The 19,054-nt window shown below is 49.4% G+C and overlaps 5 protein-coding genes across 5 annotated transcripts; 2 read left to right on the top strand and 3 right to left on the bottom strand.

Annotated features, from left to right (window-relative positions):
- Positions 1 to 781: 781 nt before the first annotated feature.
- Positions 782 to 4,001, bottom strand: N7520_003481 (mannose-ethanolamine phosphotransferase GPI13; the record flags this gene model as incomplete). The annotated part of the gene is made up of 2 exons (XM_057137416.1): positions 782 to 3,776; positions 3,847 to 4,001. The coding sequence occupies 2 exons, from the start codon at positions 3,999 to 4,001 to the stop codon at positions 782 to 784; spliced, it is 3,150 nt and encodes a 1,049-aa protein (XP_056997881.1).
- A 1,103-nt stretch (positions 4,002 to 5,104) lies between these two features.
- N7520_003480 (uncharacterized protein) lies at positions 5,105 to 5,641 on the bottom strand (the record flags this gene model as incomplete). The annotated part of the gene is made up of 1 exon (XM_057137415.1): positions 5,105 to 5,641. The coding sequence occupies one exon, from the start codon at positions 5,639 to 5,641 to the stop codon at positions 5,105 to 5,107; it is 537 nt and encodes a 178-aa protein (XP_056997880.1).
- A 4,845-nt stretch (positions 5,642 to 10,486) lies between these two features.
- Positions 10,487 to 13,410, top strand: N7520_003479 (mRNA-binding protein PUF3; the record flags this gene model as incomplete). Its single annotated transcript, XM_057137414.1, has 4 exons — positions 10,487 to 10,528; positions 10,580 to 10,742; positions 10,808 to 12,937; positions 12,992 to 13,410. The coding sequence occupies 4 exons, from the start codon at positions 10,487 to 10,489 to the stop codon at positions 13,408 to 13,410; spliced, it is 2,754 nt and encodes a 917-aa protein (XP_056997879.1).
- Positions 13,411 to 14,523: 1,113 nt separating this feature from the next.
- On the top strand, positions 14,524 to 15,198 carry cwc21 (U2-type spliceosomal complex subunit CWC21; the record flags this gene model as incomplete). The annotated part of the gene is made up of 1 exon (XM_057137413.1): positions 14,524 to 15,198. The coding sequence occupies one exon, from the start codon at positions 14,524 to 14,526 to the stop codon at positions 15,196 to 15,198; it is 675 nt and encodes a 224-aa protein (XP_056997878.1).
- Positions 15,199 to 15,365: 167 nt separating this feature from the next.
- N7520_003477 (ATP-dependent RNA helicase ECM16) lies at positions 15,366 to 18,994 on the bottom strand (the record flags this gene model as incomplete). The annotated part of the gene is made up of 2 exons (XM_057137412.1): positions 15,366 to 18,740; positions 18,791 to 18,994. The coding sequence occupies 2 exons, from the start codon at positions 18,992 to 18,994 to the stop codon at positions 15,366 to 15,368; spliced, it is 3,579 nt and encodes a 1,192-aa protein (XP_056997877.1).
- Between the last annotated feature and the right edge of the window lie 60 nt (positions 18,995 to 19,054).

Raw genomic sequence — 19,054 nt, 5'->3', positions numbered from 1 at the left:
TTCTTTCCTTTCAAAAGAAAAAATACATTTACACTTCCAGGATGGCCAAGGCTGAGAATCAGATAGCGATCACAAATCCATATATGACGATGGATTGTTTTTACTTAACAAAAAAAAAAAAAAAAAAGCAGAGACATAGACATAACCCGTAGGCAAGGCATTAATGGCTGATTCTTGATAGAATCAGTGAGGCGAAGGGGATTCACGTGCAGAATCGGTTAAGATGACAAAGAATTCCTCGCGCGGTCGCTCAATGCGGATCAGTAGTCATACCTAGACACATTGCCTTGACCACTCGGCCACACTTGCAGTTGTAGTTCGGATGAAAATCTGAAAACAATAGTTAAGATCAAAAGATTAGAATAATTCTGTTAGTGAAACAATAAGATCTAAGAGTAGAGATTCATATTATACACCCCCCCACCGGCCGCCTTCACAGGCAACCATAAGTAAATCACATCCTGCACCTAGTATGAAACAGCGGCATGATCATGAATACCTACTAGGTAGCACCAGAGACCATTGATATACAGACTATATACATGGAAATATTGAAATATAAAATGTCAGGATATATTGATTCTTTATATAAATTACAGTTAAATTTTGGACAAAAATAGAAAAAAATAGAAGGAGGGAACAATTCGAACTGTGAATGACTAGACATAGTAGTCAGAGATGTCAAGAGAAGTCCCAAGGTCTCTTCAAAGGATATATAGGATTCTAATCCCAATGCCAATCAAGGTGAGTGATATGATTAAGAGTCCATGGAAGAACCCGATCACCAGCCAAAGATCTCACCGACACTGACCGTGCTAAAGCGCACGCCAGGAACAGCAAAGACCAAAAGGACAACGTCGATAACGCCCAAGACAACAGCACCCATCATAAAACGGGGGCTGAAAATGCGGTATAGCATTAGGTGGCGACGGAGGTGGCCGGCCCACATGGTGGTGGCGAGGTTGATAGTAGCCAAGTAAAGGATGTGAGTAGAGACGGCTTGGATGACGTCGGAGAGGAGCTCTGTAGAGGGGTTGGCGGGTTTATTGGGAGAAGAAGAAGAGGAGACACGGTCGTGTGTTTGAAGGGGTCGCTTCCAGAGGACAGTGAGTGGGACGGCGAGGGCAGCGAGGATCTGGGCGCCGAATGTGTTGAGGATGACCAGCAGTGGGGACCAGGGGTATTGGATTGTAGAGAGGGGGATAAAGGCGGTTTCCCATTGGATGCTGCTGAGGGTGGCTTGGTGGCCGGTTTTAAAGAAGTAGAAAGATCCCAATATGCCCAGGATGATGGGGCCGATCGAGGAGTTGGCGAGAGTAAGGGCGTTAGTGTCGAGGATCTCAAGGAGGGATAAAATCTGCCAGAGCAGCAGAGCAATTGCACCCTGGCCCATGGGCTTTGACATGAGGATGATGGCAAGAGCAAAGTTAATCACCATGAAGAAGAAGCGAGTGCCGTACATGTTGCCAAAGCCGAGTACGGTCACAGTGGTTCGGGGTTTCTGATCTTGGCCAACGATGAAGGGCACCGGGGGCGCGTTCGGATCTTCTTGGGCTTGACTCACGCTGACGCTCACACAAGGCTTGGCGTAAAGGAAAGCAGCTGTGCCCGCGGCGAACGCCAGAGCAAGGACCAGCTGGGCAAGGAACACCCGGAGGGACTTGAGGGTTTCTTTGCTCAGCGGAAGCCATTCACCATCGTCAGCGCCTTCTAGCACCCAGAACACCGAGGTAACTAGAAGACCAAAGCGGAAAGCGAAGCCAATCCACAACGTAGCATTATCCTCATATGACTTGGAGCCACTGTAGAAGGACCGCACCACGCTCGGGAGGAATATCATGACCACAAATGGAATGATCAGTTGCCAAGGAGCAGATATGGACGAAGTCGAAGAGGCGTAGTAGGTTGATCGGCAGAAGGGCATCTGCTCTTCACGGCAGAGGCGAGAGAAAGATGCAACACGGCCCAATATAACGAAAAGAAGCGAATGATACACACCCAGAACCCGGTCGGGTGTGGATTTCTGGCGCATGGACGAGATACCAGCGCATACACCAAATGTTGTGAGGAAGAAGAGCAGAATCTCATCCTCCCAGATGGTATAAGAGTTGGATGCAAATCCAAGAGACTGAGACACAGTGAAGAAGAAGGCAAGCCATCCCCACATGCCGGTGGGAAGAGGCACGGTCAACTGTGCCGACTTCCTAATAAGAGCGAGAGATGCGCCCACCATGCTTCCACCAGCGGCCACCAAAACAGCCAGGTCGATCATGGTCATGTCAGTGAGTCCAGAGAAAGCCAAGACAGAGCCGGCCACAACACCCACACCGGATCCAATGCTGACAAAAGACAGGAAACGCGAAGAGAGCTCAGTCCGGTCTGCTTTCATGCCACGAGCGTACAGAACCAGCAAAGAAATGCCACCGAAGAGGAGCACGACACCTTGGATCATGCTGACAACATCGAAACGGGCCCAGAGTCCACGACAGATATCCAGAGTGTGTCGCTGGTACTTGCGGTAAAGGTCATAGCTAGCTCGGATTTTGATTGACTTGGAAGTGAAGCCCTTGGAGGCAGACTTCCATTCCGTTTCCGCCGCAGACCAAAGACCAAACGATTCCTCATCTTCACCTGCACCACGAGCAATAGCATATTCGTGCTGGTATCTCTTGATTTGTGCAGCTGTCAGACGGTTGACAGCCAGTAGATTGGCCCAGTCATTGCCACTTGATCCAGCAAAGGCTTCCTCAATGGGAGAACCCAAATTGTTGAACGGGATCGGCATGCCAAGGAGCAGAGACAGGGTCGGAACGAGGTCAATCTGAGGGACGGAACGTTCACGAGCGTGTTTTGGTGGAAGCAGGCTCTCCTTGCTCGTACGGCCGAAGATTCCTCTCTTTGAGTACATCCACAAAGCTGCTTGGACCTCGTCGTCTGACTCGCCGCCATGGTCACCCTTGATATCCATGCCGTGGTCGCCCATTACCACCAAAAGGGTATCATCATCCAAAGCGACGATGATATCGCGAATCACTCGGTCCATCTCCTGGAGCTTGCTAGCCATAGCAGCGTGGTTGGGTCCATAGCGGTGACCCGCATGATCAACACCGAGATAGTGACCAAAAATTACATCCCACTTGCTCTTGTTCTCGGTACGAAGAAGCGGAAAGAGATGTTCATTCACGCCGTTGTCAACAGTGTGTAGGTCCCACACGTTGAACGAGTCGTACGGGTGAGTGAGGTTCTCGTTAAAGTACCCTGGGAACAAAGACTGCCAAGTATCATCACCAAGCTGGACGAGTGTCTTGCCAGCGCTGTGCAATTGTGCGACCAAGTTATCCTCGTCAATCGCAGTTCCAGCGAAGTTAGAGCCCGCATCGATGAAAGTAGGCAGGGTACCAGTGGTTAGGCCCTTCAAGCGCTGGAGGGTCGTTGTCGGCGGATCCGCGATGAAAGGCAACAGGAACGCGTTGGCGGGGTTCTTGACAGCAGTTTCATACAGGATCGGAATGTTATCGTGGAACAGGTGGGCCTCTTCACTCTCATCTTGAGAGGCAAAGGGCACAGTGAAATCGTACCGGAGAGCGTCGATAATGATCACAACCGCCTTGTCGAAGGATTTCTGATGCCAGCATCCATTTCCATGTGTATTTCCGGTGACTTGGTGGTTCGAGTTGTCAAAGGGGAGTACTTCACAAGACGATTTGCTCTCCAGCACCATGCGCGTAAGAAGGAAGCCCTTGGTGAAGAAGTAGATACCGGCGAGGTGTAACAATCTAAAAATGAAAGCGATACGTCAGCCACAGTGTTCCTCAAAGCTCAAAGCTCTTCATCCCAGTTACTCACAGAATCCACGTTAATACACCTAGCACACCGAAATGCTTGCTCTTAAACTCTGACTCAAGCTGCAGGGCCTTAAAGTCCGGACCACCACTTTGTTTTCCCTTTGCGGAGGTCTTCGGTGCATTACCACCTGCAGGACCTGCAGGTTTTGGCACCATTTGGGACAAAAATTGGGACTAGCGACAGTCCACAGCTCGAGACGAGACGCTACCGGGGTGATTGGGTTGCGGCACGATGTGCAGGAGGCGGCCGAGGGGTGAGCACGGGCGCAAGTTGAATCGGTAACAGGGAAGCCGAGAACAAGCGCGGGTTCACACAATTGACTTGCCTTCGGAACAGGCGAGCTCACTTAAAGGAGGCGTGAGGGGATGAGCCTAGTGGGTTGTAAGGCGATTTTGCAAAGGTTACCCCTGTCTGTGCTCTGTTGGCGAGCGGCTTCCCAGAAGATACTAAAAGCTGCACATTTCTCGTACAAACCAAAATTGTACGAACAGAAAGTAAGGAACGTCTTTAGGGGATTAAAGCGAAGAGAAATTCGCATTTCTGGTGTCGCGGAAGCGGCGGGTTTGGGGGAGAGCTCCGGATCGGCATTTCTGATTGGCCGAGTGGACTACAAACTCATAATATCATATTGAATTGAACTATAATTTCAAAGATTTGCATAACATTTGCATAAGACTTGCCTAGGCGTAGGAAAAGTTAGGAGGACTAAATACATACATTATCCAGCTGCCGATGGTACCAATAAGGCACAAGAAAGTAAGGGGAGAGACATGAGCGGGTCCAAAGTGGAAGAAAAATAGACGCCGCCGTTAAAGAGGTGTAGATGAAGAGAAATGAAATCCAAGGAGGAGACGAAAAAAATGATGAAAAGGATAGTCCTACGTCTTTCAAACACCCTAGGAACGTAACAGGGTAGAAGGTAACATAGACAGCAGGAATGGAACGCCATAGAAGAAAAAACGTAGAATAAGCGGCAGGCCCTCGCTATACAAAACTCAGTTCTCAGCGACTCTCAAGGGAACAAGAATCTGCTAAGATTCAAGGTCAAGGAGAGCAATTGCTTGTCTGGATTTAAACAAGCAACGAAACAGGTCAAGGTATGTGCATGCCACATGGGCAGGGTCGAGAAGAAATAGGTATTTGGAAAGGGAAGAATAAAAGGTTCGCCAAGATGCTCGTCATGCTTTTGGGTCGTCGAAGAAAATAGTGACAGGCGGAGATTGTCATGGCGAAGGACGGGACAATTGGTTGCGAATCACTACGAGTAATGATCCCCCTTCTCCTTCAATCCACCCATACGCTCGAGATCGAGGGACTGGAAGCGACCGCTATCGGTAGATTGGTACGGAGGCAGATCCTCATGACACGGTTCAAGACCGATGCTGCCAGCGTCACTGATGCGGACGACAACCATCCGGCCAGACTGCCGCTTGCCAGACGCGTCTTCTTCTTCAGGGAAAGTAATGCGAATCTCGGGAACCGGGCTGGTTGGGGGACTGTCGGAGTTCGCCATCAGGCTTCGTTTTTCGTCATACACAAGTACAGAGTCCTTCTTGTTGGTGGTGATAGTTAAGCCACGGTGGTGCGATGGGACTTGACCATGGTGAACGGGGAGGAGGGATTGTTTCTGAACCTGGCGTTTGCGGCGGATGAGGAGCAGTCCACCAACCAGAGCGAGTGCGATCAAGATCAGCACCAGGAGGGCGATGAGGAGATCGACCATGGGAGTAGAGAGACCATCGTTGTTATTGTTGTTGTTATCCCGGGCCACGATACTGGAGATGATATTGATCATTTTGTCGATCGGGTTTGTCGGATATCGGATGTCGGATGTTGATTGTTAATTGTTGATTGTCGGTCAAAGACGAGACGCGTCGAACAGGTGATCGACCAAGTTAGATTCCAAAGAGAGTGGGCGGATATCATCCGGGGTTGAAAGCGATTGTAGGAATGAGCACTCGAGAACGCTAGTCGCGGACAGTCGGAGTCGAGGCTGGTCGGGGGGAAGAATGGTCAGGAAAAAGGGGAGTCTGAATTGACCGAGAAAGAATGGATGGCAGCACAGCTGAAAGAGTGAAGCTGAGTGCTCAAAAGAATGGAGGGGATGTAGAGAATGGAGGAGGAAAGGGGAAAAGGAAAAGGGAGTTAGGTTGCACTAGTGCGCACAAGCCTAGACCTTTTCCCTCTCTAATTTCTCTGTTATTTTTGGATGAACCTTTTCAGTTCGCCCTAGACTCATCAGGGTCTAGTTATCCCCGGTATGACCTTGATCCTCCAATAACAGGTCAATGGTGCCTGGGGGGCTGCAGCCAACGGCGCTTCCTGACTCGTCAATGGGAGGTGATTGGATCCACCAAACCAATCCCTTTTGTTTAGGTTCCCTCCCCTGAACACCATCACGAGGCACCAAGTATAATCGGGTAGGTCTGATGGTATGCACATAACCTGATGAATATAATTCCTACAGCATATATCTTTGTTTCAGGTTTCTAGCTTGAGTTACTACATAGTAGTTGAAATCTCTACCCACTCCATAGTGGAGCCTGAACACGTACAGTAAGCTAATGATGCAATCAGGCTTAAGGAAAACAAGATTCTCGCATACTTAATTAAGTTCCCTGTTCTAGAAGTTCAATCCCTTGTGGGTCAAAGAGTGAATCAAAATAAACATTCAGGGTCTCATACTCCATAAGTAAACAACACTTGAAACAACTTCAATGAAAAGGGAGATTACTTGTCTCAGGTCCTTTGAATTGTCCATTTAACTTTACAAAGATTAGATTCAAGATTATCCAATCTAACGGTTTTATCCGCATCCATATCAACGCCTTCTAGACTATCCCAAGGAACCTTGGAACAGCGAGGAATGATATTCGAGACTTCAGTCAAAAATAATAAGCTTCTAAATAAGGCTCCTCACTGACGGCTTGGTTGTGTTGATGTATTTTTATACTAAATAAGTATGTAATTGTATATCTCAATAACGGTCGGGTTTTGGGACGTAGAACTGACATTTGATTGTTCTTAGACAAACCTGCAACATTGATGGTCAATGGATGTATATATATAACCAGCACTGGGCACCTTTCAACACCAAGTTCGAACATTGATTCGAATCCTCCACGAATCTATATGACGAATCCCAACTGAACACATGACCTTGGAATATGTTATAAGGCATTGATGATTTACTAGACTCAATAAGAGCATTTGATCAATTGAAGAATCCGACACGTATCAGCCAAGTCAATTGGCTTCTCTTAAGGTCGAGAGATTCTCGGGTACTCGCACAGGTGCCCATTCTATCGACATTTGAATACAGGTTTACCGAAGGACAAGAAAATACCTGATTATCTTAATAATGGTGTAAGTGCCAATTTTGAATGTCTACATAATGATATCAGGAGTCTTCTTACCGACCAGCTTCGATATCTATGAAATGAAGAACTGCGACCTCGGGAATATGAAAAAGATGCCGAAGTCTGAACTATATATGAACACATTTTGAATGCAATAACTAAGGCCAATTCTCTCCATTTTACATTGCCATTGTATCCACGAGTACATCCTCCGACATGTAGACATATGGATGTATTAGTAACAGATGTCAGTGTACATAAGATCATGCTAGTATATATGTAAATGGCGCCACTGCCGACAAATAAACATGTGAAGCTTGCCCGATCACGTCTTTCCAACAATTCAAGTCAACTGGTAACAGAATCAGGGAACCTGATGTCCATCGTCAACACAGCTAAGCCCAAACCTTGGACCCTTCCATTCACCGTTCTCCACGTCTCAGCACCGGGAGAAAGCAGCTTTTATACATCTCATCGCTTCAAAAATTGATACATCATATACCCAGAAACCTGGAACCTGCAAATCATCTGCAGGGAATAATTCAAGCTCCGAAGTTCCCCACATGCACTTCGCATCTCTCTAGTAACAAACCCAATTCCCTACCGCAATAGCCTCCAAACACACGGTCGCCTCGGAGAAGAAGAGAGGGGTTCTCCACACCGAACAAACCTGCAAGGAAAAGCCCCCTCGAGTCAACGGTTCCGGGGTAGATCGAAGAATTTCTGCAAGTGATAGTCTGACGGCTGGTGTGACCCCTGCGCAAGGATTAGGATGTGTTTTTCCTTGCTCGACGAGGATTGTATTACTCTGGCGCTGGTCGTGTCTCGGGCTCGTTGAAAACCCGCCGAGGCGGAGGTTTGAGCTGGATGGCTGGTAACGGTTCAATCTAGCTGGTTCTTTGGATTTGTTAGGTGGAATATGGTACCTTTGTTCAATGTTTCAAATGTTCCAAAAGTGAATATCATTGACATATCAATAATGTTCGGGATGTTCTGTTATCCAGGGCAGGTAGAAGCAAGGGGTTGGGTAGAATCGCGCCTACATTCATGGGGTCCCAAGCGCAGTATTGATGACCGAGCACTTTATTGTATCTTAGAGGTGAATCTCTATTTCTTCTATTCCTCTTGATCTTTTCATAATTTCAATTATTTTTATTTCCTTGGAACTTGACAGGAGGATATATATTGGTTTGGATCCGAGTCGATCCATGTCGAAGGCATTGAGTTTCTGACTAGGCGGAGATCAGAAAGACTCCGGGCCTGGAATGGTAAGGAATCCACAATTCTAAAGGTGGCGGTCCTTGGATTTGTTTTTAAGAATGTTCATCTATTCTGTCTTTGACCGGTAATCCGTAGATGGGAAGCCATCCGACTCCAATGGACTGAATCAATTGCATGAATTGAATGGTCGACCTTACTCAGATCCAGGGCCTTATTCTAAGTGGATCCGATCGGAGTATCTCAGTCTTACGGGGAAATAACTTGAACTGTGCTATTATTATCTAAGGCCCCCATGCAGGTTTATAATGTCGGACTAACTACTCATACACAATGTTTCGGCTTCGTCGGTTGACTAAAGCAATATACTCTGACCCTGAGAGCTGTTGACCATGGTTCAAGGGGTACTAGCTCAGACTAGGTGGCTAGGAAGTGTTGACCGGTTGAATGACATCAGGCTTTCACGTAGAGTTATAAAGGTGTTCTTTTGTAGTTGGTAAAGAGTTTAGTAACTCGTAAGTTTGCTTTCCGTGGCCATGTAGAATCTAGGCCATGAAGATAGCGGTCAGGGTGGATTAGGTGCAGCACCAACTCATTTAGGCTCTTTTTGTGAGAGAAGAAAAGGGAATAGGAAAAGTATCAAGAGAATAGTACTAATAGTGATTAAGAGAATAATCTTCTATTGATATGCTATCATGAGTATATATATATAAGTTCGAGGTGGAGGAATAAAGATTGATTGATCTGCCTGTTACAATACCATACACAATACAATCGATGCCTAAATGACTAAGAGGGGCCAAAAGGGTACTTCTGTTTGACATATATACAGTAGTGATATAAGAAGTATCTAATCAACTTAGCTCCATTTCAAGGCGTCATCACTGGGTCTGGTAATACCATGATAATACACGCGGCTGATCAGCCCAAATCTCACTCTTAATTAAAAAGCATAAAAAGTTGTTAATTCTTATCTATCAAGTTTCCCTGAAAAAAGGAAAGAAAACATTTCTTTTTCGTGTTTCACTCTTGTTCTTCTTTTCTTCTTCTTCTTTTATCTTCTTTCATCCTCCTTCCTAACTGCCAAACAGAAACTCACACCGCAAGGGTAAAAAGACAAAAAAAAACCTGAAGCTCCCTCTGTCATGGCGCTTGTGTGACAGCTGGAACTACATTAAATGCAGTGCTTTGTCTCTCTTCCACATTCCCATCCATCGACCCACTAAATCCCGGATTTTCCATCCTTTGCGCAACCGAGCGCATTCCAATCCATTTGAATTATTTCTTTTTCCAAACCCCCCCGAGTCGAATCGCATCGTTCATTCACTTCCCCCCCCCCTCTCGCAAAATCGCAAACCTCCCTCTCCCGCCAATCCATCCCCCACCCCTTGCGCAAATCCCCATCCAGGGTCCTACCAACACTCTTCCATTCTCGGAGATCTGCCTCTCCACAAGGCACATGAGGACGATCGGCAAGCTGGGAGATTCCTGGAGCATGCACGGAGCAGAGTAACGTCGCGTCCCGACCTCAATTCTGACGGCTAAGCTGCAGCGACAAACGAAGGGAGAACAGGAATACCTAAGATTTCCCATCCTTCCAATTCTTTGTCGCCTTGCATCTTGTTCGGCCGTTCCCGTTCTTCTTACTTGACATTGAAACCTCCCCTTGTCCTCCCCTTCTCTCTCTTTTTTCTCTCTCCACACTCCTCTGTTACCTGTACATGTCAAGGGCTTGTGGATTCTGAAGAAGGGAAAATCGAAAGCAACCGATCTTTTTACTCCGCTCATCGATCCCTACCGTTGCCCTCCTTAGGTGAGTGCTCCTCGCAACCCTATATGCCTTAGCTGGGGCCGACCTGTACCTGGACCCTATCTCACACTGCGTTCTTTGCTAACAAGGCCACGCGATCTCAGCAGTCTTATATTCCTTCGTGTACGCCGTTTCTGGTGCCTGGTGCCCCATCTGCAAATACCGGCCGACAACCTCTCGGCCTTCGTGATTTATCAAATCACTCGATCTCACAAATAATCGCCCCGCCCGTTCGGTCGATCGTTTCCCTGGAATGGCTTCTACAATGGCAGCGAATGCATCCAGCGTACACAACGTGAGTGGCGAGAATTTAAATGGGACTGGCGGCAAATTGACAGCTGTGCAGGTACGGTCGAATCGGGGTTCCAACATGGGTTCGTCAGGCATGAACAATGATCGTTCGCGTGGATCTCACAGCAACGGGGTTGGGAAAGGATTCAGTGGCAACAAATCGAGCTGGAATAGCAACATCTGGGGAGACTCCAACCTCGGAGGTGCTTTTGCAGATGGTACGTGTGACGGTGCTCAAGAGGCCTGGATCTGCTTGGTGAACTGGGGCTGATAATTTCTGCAGATCAACAAACCAGTGATGCTGGATTTGAAGCCAAGTCCGGCTCGGGTTCCCTGTTATCGACATCAGAGTCAGACGGCTGGTCGGGCCGGCCTAACCTTCCATGGAGCACTGTCAACTCGCAGCTGGCTATGAATCAGACTCGCGGCATGTCAACCTCCCCAATTCAGACTCGCTCCAATGACCGGAGTGCCCCACCATTGAATGACGCACCAGACGCGTCCTACTTTAACCTGCCACGAACTTCGGGCATGGCCAACTCTGCCACAACAGTCAGCCACCGGCCGTATCTGAACTCAGGATCTGAGGGTGTGTCCCCCTCTGGTGACGGAATGGCATTTGGTGGATTTCCAGCTTTGCGAAATGGAGATGGGCGACGACAGATGAGCACCGCCGGTCTAGGTGGCAGTCCAGTGGGAGCTTCATTCCCTGTTAAGTCTGGATTCAATGGTACGATGGAGGGACAGCGCTCTGATGATATTTCCAACTCCATGGGTATGTCGTCCATCGCTCAAGGAATTCCTGATGGGATGTCCCCGCCTCCGAGTCGTAGTGGCCTTTCTCACATGTCTCACAATTCAGCCTCCTACACCCAACGACCTGTGCACTCCGCAAACCCCTCTTTCTACTCTGATAACCAGAACATTGATGGTCGGTATGCCGGCGGCTCGATGGATCTCTCGGCGGGATTCAACAAACTTCAATTGAACGACAATGGCTACAGCACCCAGGGAAGCGCCCAGCGCCCACAATTCATGCCTCACGCCTCGTTCGACAGCTCCCTTACACGGGGAAAGTACCAAACCGATGATGGCTACCAATCCCTGGCTGGTTATGGTGGGGACAATGCAGAGATGCATCTCCAATACCACGCACGGGCCCGTGGCGCCGACAATGGTTCTATCTCTCCTTCTGAATATGCTCGCATGGATAGCCCCATCTACACCGGTCTGGACGTGGCAACCCAGTATCGTAATTCCGGTGGTCGTATGTCCGACAGCCAGGCGGCCGCGTTCGAACGTCGTCTCCGGCTTCAAGAACAGGAACTTGCGCAAGCTCAAGGAGGCTCTGTCCCGCGCATGCAGATGCCCGGCTACGATTACGCGAACTACCAGACTGCTGCCCGCATCAATGCCCTCCAAGGATATTACCCGATGGCACAACTCGGCGGTATTGGTGGAGCCGCAGCCGTTGCGTCTCGCGCGCAGCGTGAGCAAGATCCAACTCAAGTGGTTCGCAGTGCTCTGCTCGAGGAATTCCGGGCGAACAGCAAGGGTAACAAGCGCTACGAGCTAAAGGATATCTACAACCACGTTGTTGAGTTCAGTGGTGACCAGCATGGGTCGCGGTTCATCCAGCAGAAGCTGGAGACCGCTAACAGTGATGAGAAGGAGCAAGTATTCCGTGAGATTCAGCCCAACTGCTTGCAGTTGATGACTGACGTGTTTGGTAACTACGTTGTGCAGAAATTGTTCGAACATGGTAACCAGACTCAGAAGAAGATCCTCGCCAATCAAATGCGGGGTCATGTTCTAGCTCTTTCCACCCAGATGTATGGGTGCCGTGTCGTGCAAAAGGCCCTTGAGCACATCCTCACTGACCAGCAAGCTGCCATGGTGAAGGAGCTCGAGAGCCATGTTCTCAAATGCGTTCGTGACCAGAATGGCAACCACGTCATCCAGAAGGCTATTGAACGTGTCCCATCGGAATACGTTCAGTTCATCATCAATGCCTTCCGCGGCCAGGTGAACCGACTTGCTGCTCACCCTTACGGATGCCGGGTCATCCAGAGGATGCTCGAGCACTGTGAAGAGGTTGACCGCCAATCTATCCTTAGCGAACTGCACGCCTGTACTTCCAACCTGATTCCCGACCAGTTCGGTAACTACGTGATCCAGCACGTCATTGAGAATGGTGACGAATCGGACCGCAACCGCATGATCGTCATTGTCATGTCGCAACTATTGGCTTACTCCAAGCACAAGTTTGCCAGCAATGTTGTTGAGAAGAGCATCGAGTTTGGTGACCCCAGCCAGGCTCAGCACATCATTTCCACCCTTATCTCCCCCAATGATCGTGGGGAGAGCCCTCTGCTTGGCTTGATGCGAGACCAGTATGGCAACTATGTCATCCGTATGTACCTTCCCCTGTGTTATCTTTTCTTAACCTGATACTAACTTCCTACAGAGAAGGTTCTGGGCCAGCTTAAGGGCGCCGAACGTGAGGCTCTCATCGATCAGATCAAGCCCCTCCTCAGCCAGCTCAAGAAATTCAGCTATGGCAAACAGATCGTGGCGATTGAGAAGCTCATCTTCGACCCTAACTCCCCCGCCACCGGTCCGTTGTCTCACACCACGTCGACCACTCCTCCCCACTCCCACAAGTCCTCACCTCAGCCTGCCCAGCGCTCCATCTCCAGTATGGGGTCTCCCCGTGCCTTTGTCGGCACGGCCCCGCCTACTCCTCCCCCGACGGACAATCAGACCACCGTCAATGACTCCCTTGATCCCAAGGGGCTTGCTAAGAGCACTGTGACCTCGGTGTCCAGTCCCGAGACGGGTAACACCGGTGTTCCCGTCTCGGTCGATGTCACCAGTGCTCACTAATTCGTTGCATAATTTACTTTGCTGCCCACATAATTGTTCTAATGCTGATCTGTGAACCGAGTCATTTCTGCTTTATCTAATATGGGCGTATACATACAGGGGACCTGGCGGGATATATGAGTTACCCAACTTCTTTCAAGGTTTTGTCCCTTCCCATGGCTTGACGGCGCAACAGAGCCTTTGTTATTGTTATCTTTCATGTCGATCTCGGACCTGTTCTGTCTTTCTTTCATCTCTTTCTTTTCTTGTTTTTCCTTACCTGTTTTCTTCTGTTTATTTTATTTTTTCTTGATGGCGTTGCCCCCCTTTCCCACCTTTCCCATTGTTCATCAATGGGAGTTGTGGGTCCGAGGATCGACCCCCGGGGACTTCGGCGTCTGTGTGTTTTTATGGGGGCATCGGATATTCGCTCTTCAACGATCTTCAGCATATGACATGGGAAACTCGAATCGGTTCGGAAATGGAAATACGGGAGAGAAACATTCTCTTTGCATGGCACGGTCCTTTCTTGTTTTGTTTTTTTTCTGTTCATTTCTACTTTCAAGGTCTATTATTTTGTCTCCCTGTCATCTTTATCAAAGGTGCGCAACATATCCGTTGTGGGATTTGCTATCTATGTTCATGTTCGTGGGGTGTACAGTTTGCACTTCCAATGAATAGTGTCGCTTATGCCTGCACTGATATTGTACTTGCTTCTGGCTGATGTATTCAATATAAACAATTATGACAGCCATCAATCTTCAAATCTTCGAATCCTCTTAGCCTTGTAGTGATTATAGTATAGTACAAACATCCTAGTATAGCACAAACATCCTTGAATGTCCCTGCGTACTAAACTGAATGGCGACAACATCACGTGACTGATAAGCTCTTTCAAGCTTCACTTATCTCAACCCATCTCCATCTTTTCTCCAAGTCCTCAGGTTGGCTGGAGCAAGTACAACCAATCCCATTACACACAAAACCCCATCCACATACCAAGTGCCAGTCGCATCAACCCGACCAACCCAAATCACTGAACCACCAACACCTCCAATCCGCCAAATCAATCTACAATCCAGCCCAATTGAACACTACTAAATCAACCTCAACTCAAACCCTCCCAACCCCACAATGTCCTCCAACGTTGGTTTATCCACTCCCCGCGGCAGCGGTACATCAGGCTACGTCCAACGCAACAACGCCTTCATCAAACCCCGCAGCACAGGCTCAGGTGCCCCCTACCCACCCCTCACAGGCGCAAACGGCAGCGGCCCAGACTACGGCTTCAAGCAGCGTGTACCCGATAAGCAGATCCTGGAACATGATCGGCGCCGTGCGATTGAGGTGAAGGTTATGGAGGAGCGGGAGAGACTGGAAGAGGAGAACGAGAAGATTGAGGAGGAGATTAGTGCCAATAAGAAGAAGGGTAGCGGCAAAAAGAAGGATGTTGAGGCCGAAGAGAAGGAGGAGGGGGAGGAGGATGGGGATCGGGGCGTGCGGAGGGTGCTTTCTGAAGAGGAGATTGATGAGCGGTGTGAGGTTCTTAGGAAGAGGTTGCTCAAGGAGATGGAGGATGCAGCTGGAGCTGGGGATAGACCAGGGCCTGTGCGGAGGAAGTGGGATTCTGGGTCTGGGTCTGGGTCTGGGAAGGATCGGAGGATTAAGTCTTATCAGGTTCATGAGCTGGCTGAGGCTAAGATTGAGGAGAGTGAACGGTTGCGGAGAGCGTTGGGGATTCGAGAGGATAGAGAGACTGGGGCTATTAGTAGTACTCGGGAAAGAAGGCCGAGGGATTCTCGGGATTGATTCTGGTTTTGACTCTGGGTTGATTAGCATGTATTCCAAGGGATTGAATTTGGGATTGGCGTTATTCTAGGATTTGATTACTCTACTGAAAATCGCAATGAAGAACAAGATGCACAATGCACTGGATATCATAATCTCGTCTATACAGAAGAACAATATTCTCATGGTCAACCAACAAACTTCTCAATAACCCATCCCTCTTTGGGATCTTTCCTCTGGACAACCTTCTTCGCAGGTAAAGGCCACCCGGTACCGCCTGCATCACCAACTAAGGAAGGAATAACCCAACAAGCTCTACGTTGCGGAATCCCCTCCAAGGTCTCAGTCTTTCCAATCGGCTTTCCATAATTCACAAGCGGAGTATCATGCGCCAGCGCTGCGAGCTGCAATCCACTCGGCGCAACAAGCGGGAACATTCTGATCTTAGGCGTCTGATCCGAGACCACGCTTGCAGTAGACTGCTGCAGATGCGAGTAGATGATATACTGAGGCATCTCCTTCGGGGAAAGCTTCGCCATGATGGAAGAGGGGTGCACGAAGACTGCACGCTGAGAGATATCGTCGTTGGGACCCTCTCTTGACCGGAAGAGGGTTAGGTAGGGGACGTCGATTGCGCGACGGGGCGCACGAGGGTTCTCAGGTGGTACGGGAGCGAGATCAGCGCGGATAGCGACGTGATCAATGAAACCTGCTGTGACGATTTGTTTCAGGGCCTTGATTTGCTTGGTGGATGGCTCGGGGAGGCGCGCTTCGTAAGCTTTTATGAGGCCGGGGTTATTGGAGCGAACGATATCTGTTAATTGGCGACGAAGCTGGGTTGCTTCTTTGAATGCCTTGGCGCGGAGGAACATTTGTTCGCTGAAGGCTTCACCGTCGGAAGCGTAGGCGTAGGCGCAGATGGCGGAGAGGAATTTCAGAGCGTCGGATGTGTCGTCGTGTTTGCTAAGGAGGCGTTGGACGCGGTTGTAGTTCTTGACGCGGGCTTCACGCTCTGTGTCTTCTATCCGGTCTAGGTTTGTGTAGACTCTTTTGTCGTCGTCACTGTCGCTGTCACTATCGTCCTTGGGCTTGGGCTTCGGCGCGAATGCTGTGGGGTCGACTTCGTTTTGGGAGATGAAGAGGTCTCCGACTGCGAGGGCTGAGACTAGAGCGATGACATATGGCATGCAGCCATGCTGATGGCCGATGTAGAGCATTTTGCCGAATCGGGGGGAGAGGGGGTATGTTGCGAGACGGCGACCAATCTGTGTGACTTGGCCATCTGTGGAGAGGGCACCTAGGTTCTTGAGAAGCTTCTCTGCCTTGACGAGACCTTGACGGCTTGGGGGTGTGGGGAATGGGAAGTTAATCACATTGTGTAGCCCCATGCTCTTCATCTGCAGGACGACGCCTTCGATAGGAGTGCGCAGAATTTCGGGGGCAGTGTATTCGGCGAAGTCGGCTTCATAGACTGCCGAAGAGTACAGACGGTAGCAATGACCAGGGCCTGTTCGACCGGCACGACCGGCTCTTTGGCTTGCGCTGGCTTTGCTGATCCAACCGATCTGGAAACTCTGAACTCCGGTGAAAAGATCGAATTGCTTGTCCTTGGCTCGACCGCAGTCAAAGACATACTTGATACCGGGGATTGTAAGAGATGTCTCAGCAACGTTCGTGGCGAGAATGATAAGACGGGAGTTTTCTGGTGGTGCCTCAAAGACCTTCATCTGTTCTTTTGTCGGAAGCTGCGAGTATAGAGGCAATACGTGGACCTTTGTGGATGAGTCCATGGCATCCTCTCCAAGGTCAAAGCCCTCGTCGTCCTCTGGATCGTCCAGTCCGGTGATCTCAAGATCGCTGTCGTCGTCATAACCATTATCGTGCATTTCGGTACCACCAAGCTCCAGATCCTCTGCTTCCAGGGGCGCATCGTTCGCCGTGAACTGCACCTTGGCTTGCGTGGCATCCGATCGCTCGGTAGGCTTGAAGGCCTGCTTCAGTCGCTTGGAGAGCTGTCGGATTTCGTTCTGTCCAGTTAAGAAGACGAGCATTCCACCGGGTGGAAGTTTGCGATGACCTCGCGAGACCTTGCGGAAAGCCTCCTCGACATAATCACGGTGTGTTCGACGAGCGAAGTGGACAGTCACAGGGTATTGCCGACCTTCTGCCTGAACCAGAGGTGGTGGTCCTTGGCGAAAGAGGCTTGGATTTTCAGTAAAGTCCGAAATTCGAAGAGTGGCAGACATGATGACGACTTTCAACGGCTTGACAGACGGATCTTCCTCGCACAATGACTTGCGCAGGTCCACAATACGGCTGACCATTCCAATCAGAATGTCAGTGTTCACACTCCGCTCATGGGCCTCATCAATGATGATCACGGAATATTTTCGCAGAGCAAAATCATCCGCAATCTCACGGAGAAGAATACCATCAGTCATGAACTTGATGGCTGTGTTCTTAGAAACGGTAGTTTCAAATCGAATCTGATACGAAACCTTATCCGAGTACTGTCCAAGTTCTTGGGCAACACGGTTCGCCATACTGACAGCGGCGACACGGCGAGGCTGAGTAACACCGATCAGGCCTGGGTTTTCGCTGTCTGGGTTACCAAAGCCGGATTCAAAGAGGAATTGGGGAAGCTGGGTTGTCTTTCCGGAACCAGTAGCACCCCAGATAACAATAGTCGAGTTGTTGTGGATTGCCTCCATGATCTTCTGCTCTTCACCGACCACTGGCAAACCAAGACGCGCATTTTGAATCTCCTCTGACCGTTCCACGGCGACGCTGAAAGTCTTTCGGTTGACATTTGAATAGTTCGGTTGAAGCTCCGCAGGAAGAGGGTCCTCTATATCAACGGTGTTCCGTGGCTCTTTCGTGGGGGGAGCAAATGCTTGCTGCGATTGATCTTCTGTCACTGGAGCATTAGGCTTGAACCCGACGGCCTCATTAATTTGTTGTACAGCCCATGACTTGAAAGCGGATTCCCTGGGTCTGATTTTTCTCTCGCTTGTCTCATCTTCTTCATCTTCGTCTTCATCCTCATCCTCACCCTCGTCCATATCGTCAGAGTCATCCTCATCGTCTTCGGAGTTGTCCTTGGAATCGCCTTGAGAATCGTCCGATTTATCGTCCTCATCAACCTCAGAGTCCTCATCTCCGGAGCCAAAACCTTCCCACGCAACCTCCTTCACGGGTGGAGCTGGGGCTGGTTTAGCGGTGCGCTTGCGCTTTTTGATGATCGGGAACCCATCAGGTCCAAGTTCGAGAGGGCGCTTCAATCCACTTCCGACGGCGGCTAGTGGTTGAGGCTTTGGCGCAACCACGGGGTCTGTCGCAGGATCGGAGGCTTTGAGATCGGCATCGGAATCGTCGGTATCATATCCGGAGAAATCTTGTGCTGGTCTTTTGCCAATGGCGAATACCGGGGCATTGTCTCTTTGCAGTCGCTTCCGCTGTCCCAATTCCCTTGAACTCTGAAGGCCAGAATTATCTGCTGTCGCGTTCGCCTTGGCGAGTTTCTTGATGAGTTCAAGGTTCTCTTCTTTCTTCAATTTGGTTTCCTGTTGTATTGTCAGCGATGCGATCGACAGATTCGAGGAATTTCACGTACAATGTACTTGTCCAAGCGCTTTTGCTTCTTTGAAGAGACATTGGGATTTTGATCCCGTAATTCTGCACGTAATTTCTGCCTCTTTGCCTCCTTCTCATCTTTGGAGACGGGTGCTAGCTCCGCGACATTGGTGTCCACCGATTGATCAGGCTCTTGCTGCCGGTGCTTCTGTTTTCGCAGACGTGGAACAAACTTAGGCGGCATCTTCGCCGACCTGTCTCTAACCGAGAGACAATAATCAAGCGATGTGTATGTTCGAGCTGT

This window comes from Penicillium odoratum (genome assembly GCF_028828045.1).
Source record: "Penicillium odoratum strain IBT 22623 chromosome Unknown utg000003l_segment0_segment0, whole genome shotgun sequence".
NCBI lineage: Eukaryota > Fungi > Ascomycota > Eurotiomycetes > Eurotiales > Aspergillaceae > Penicillium > Penicillium odoratum.
The sequence above is the reverse complement of the archived record's forward strand: the minus strand, read 5'-3'. Positions and strand labels throughout refer to the sequence as shown.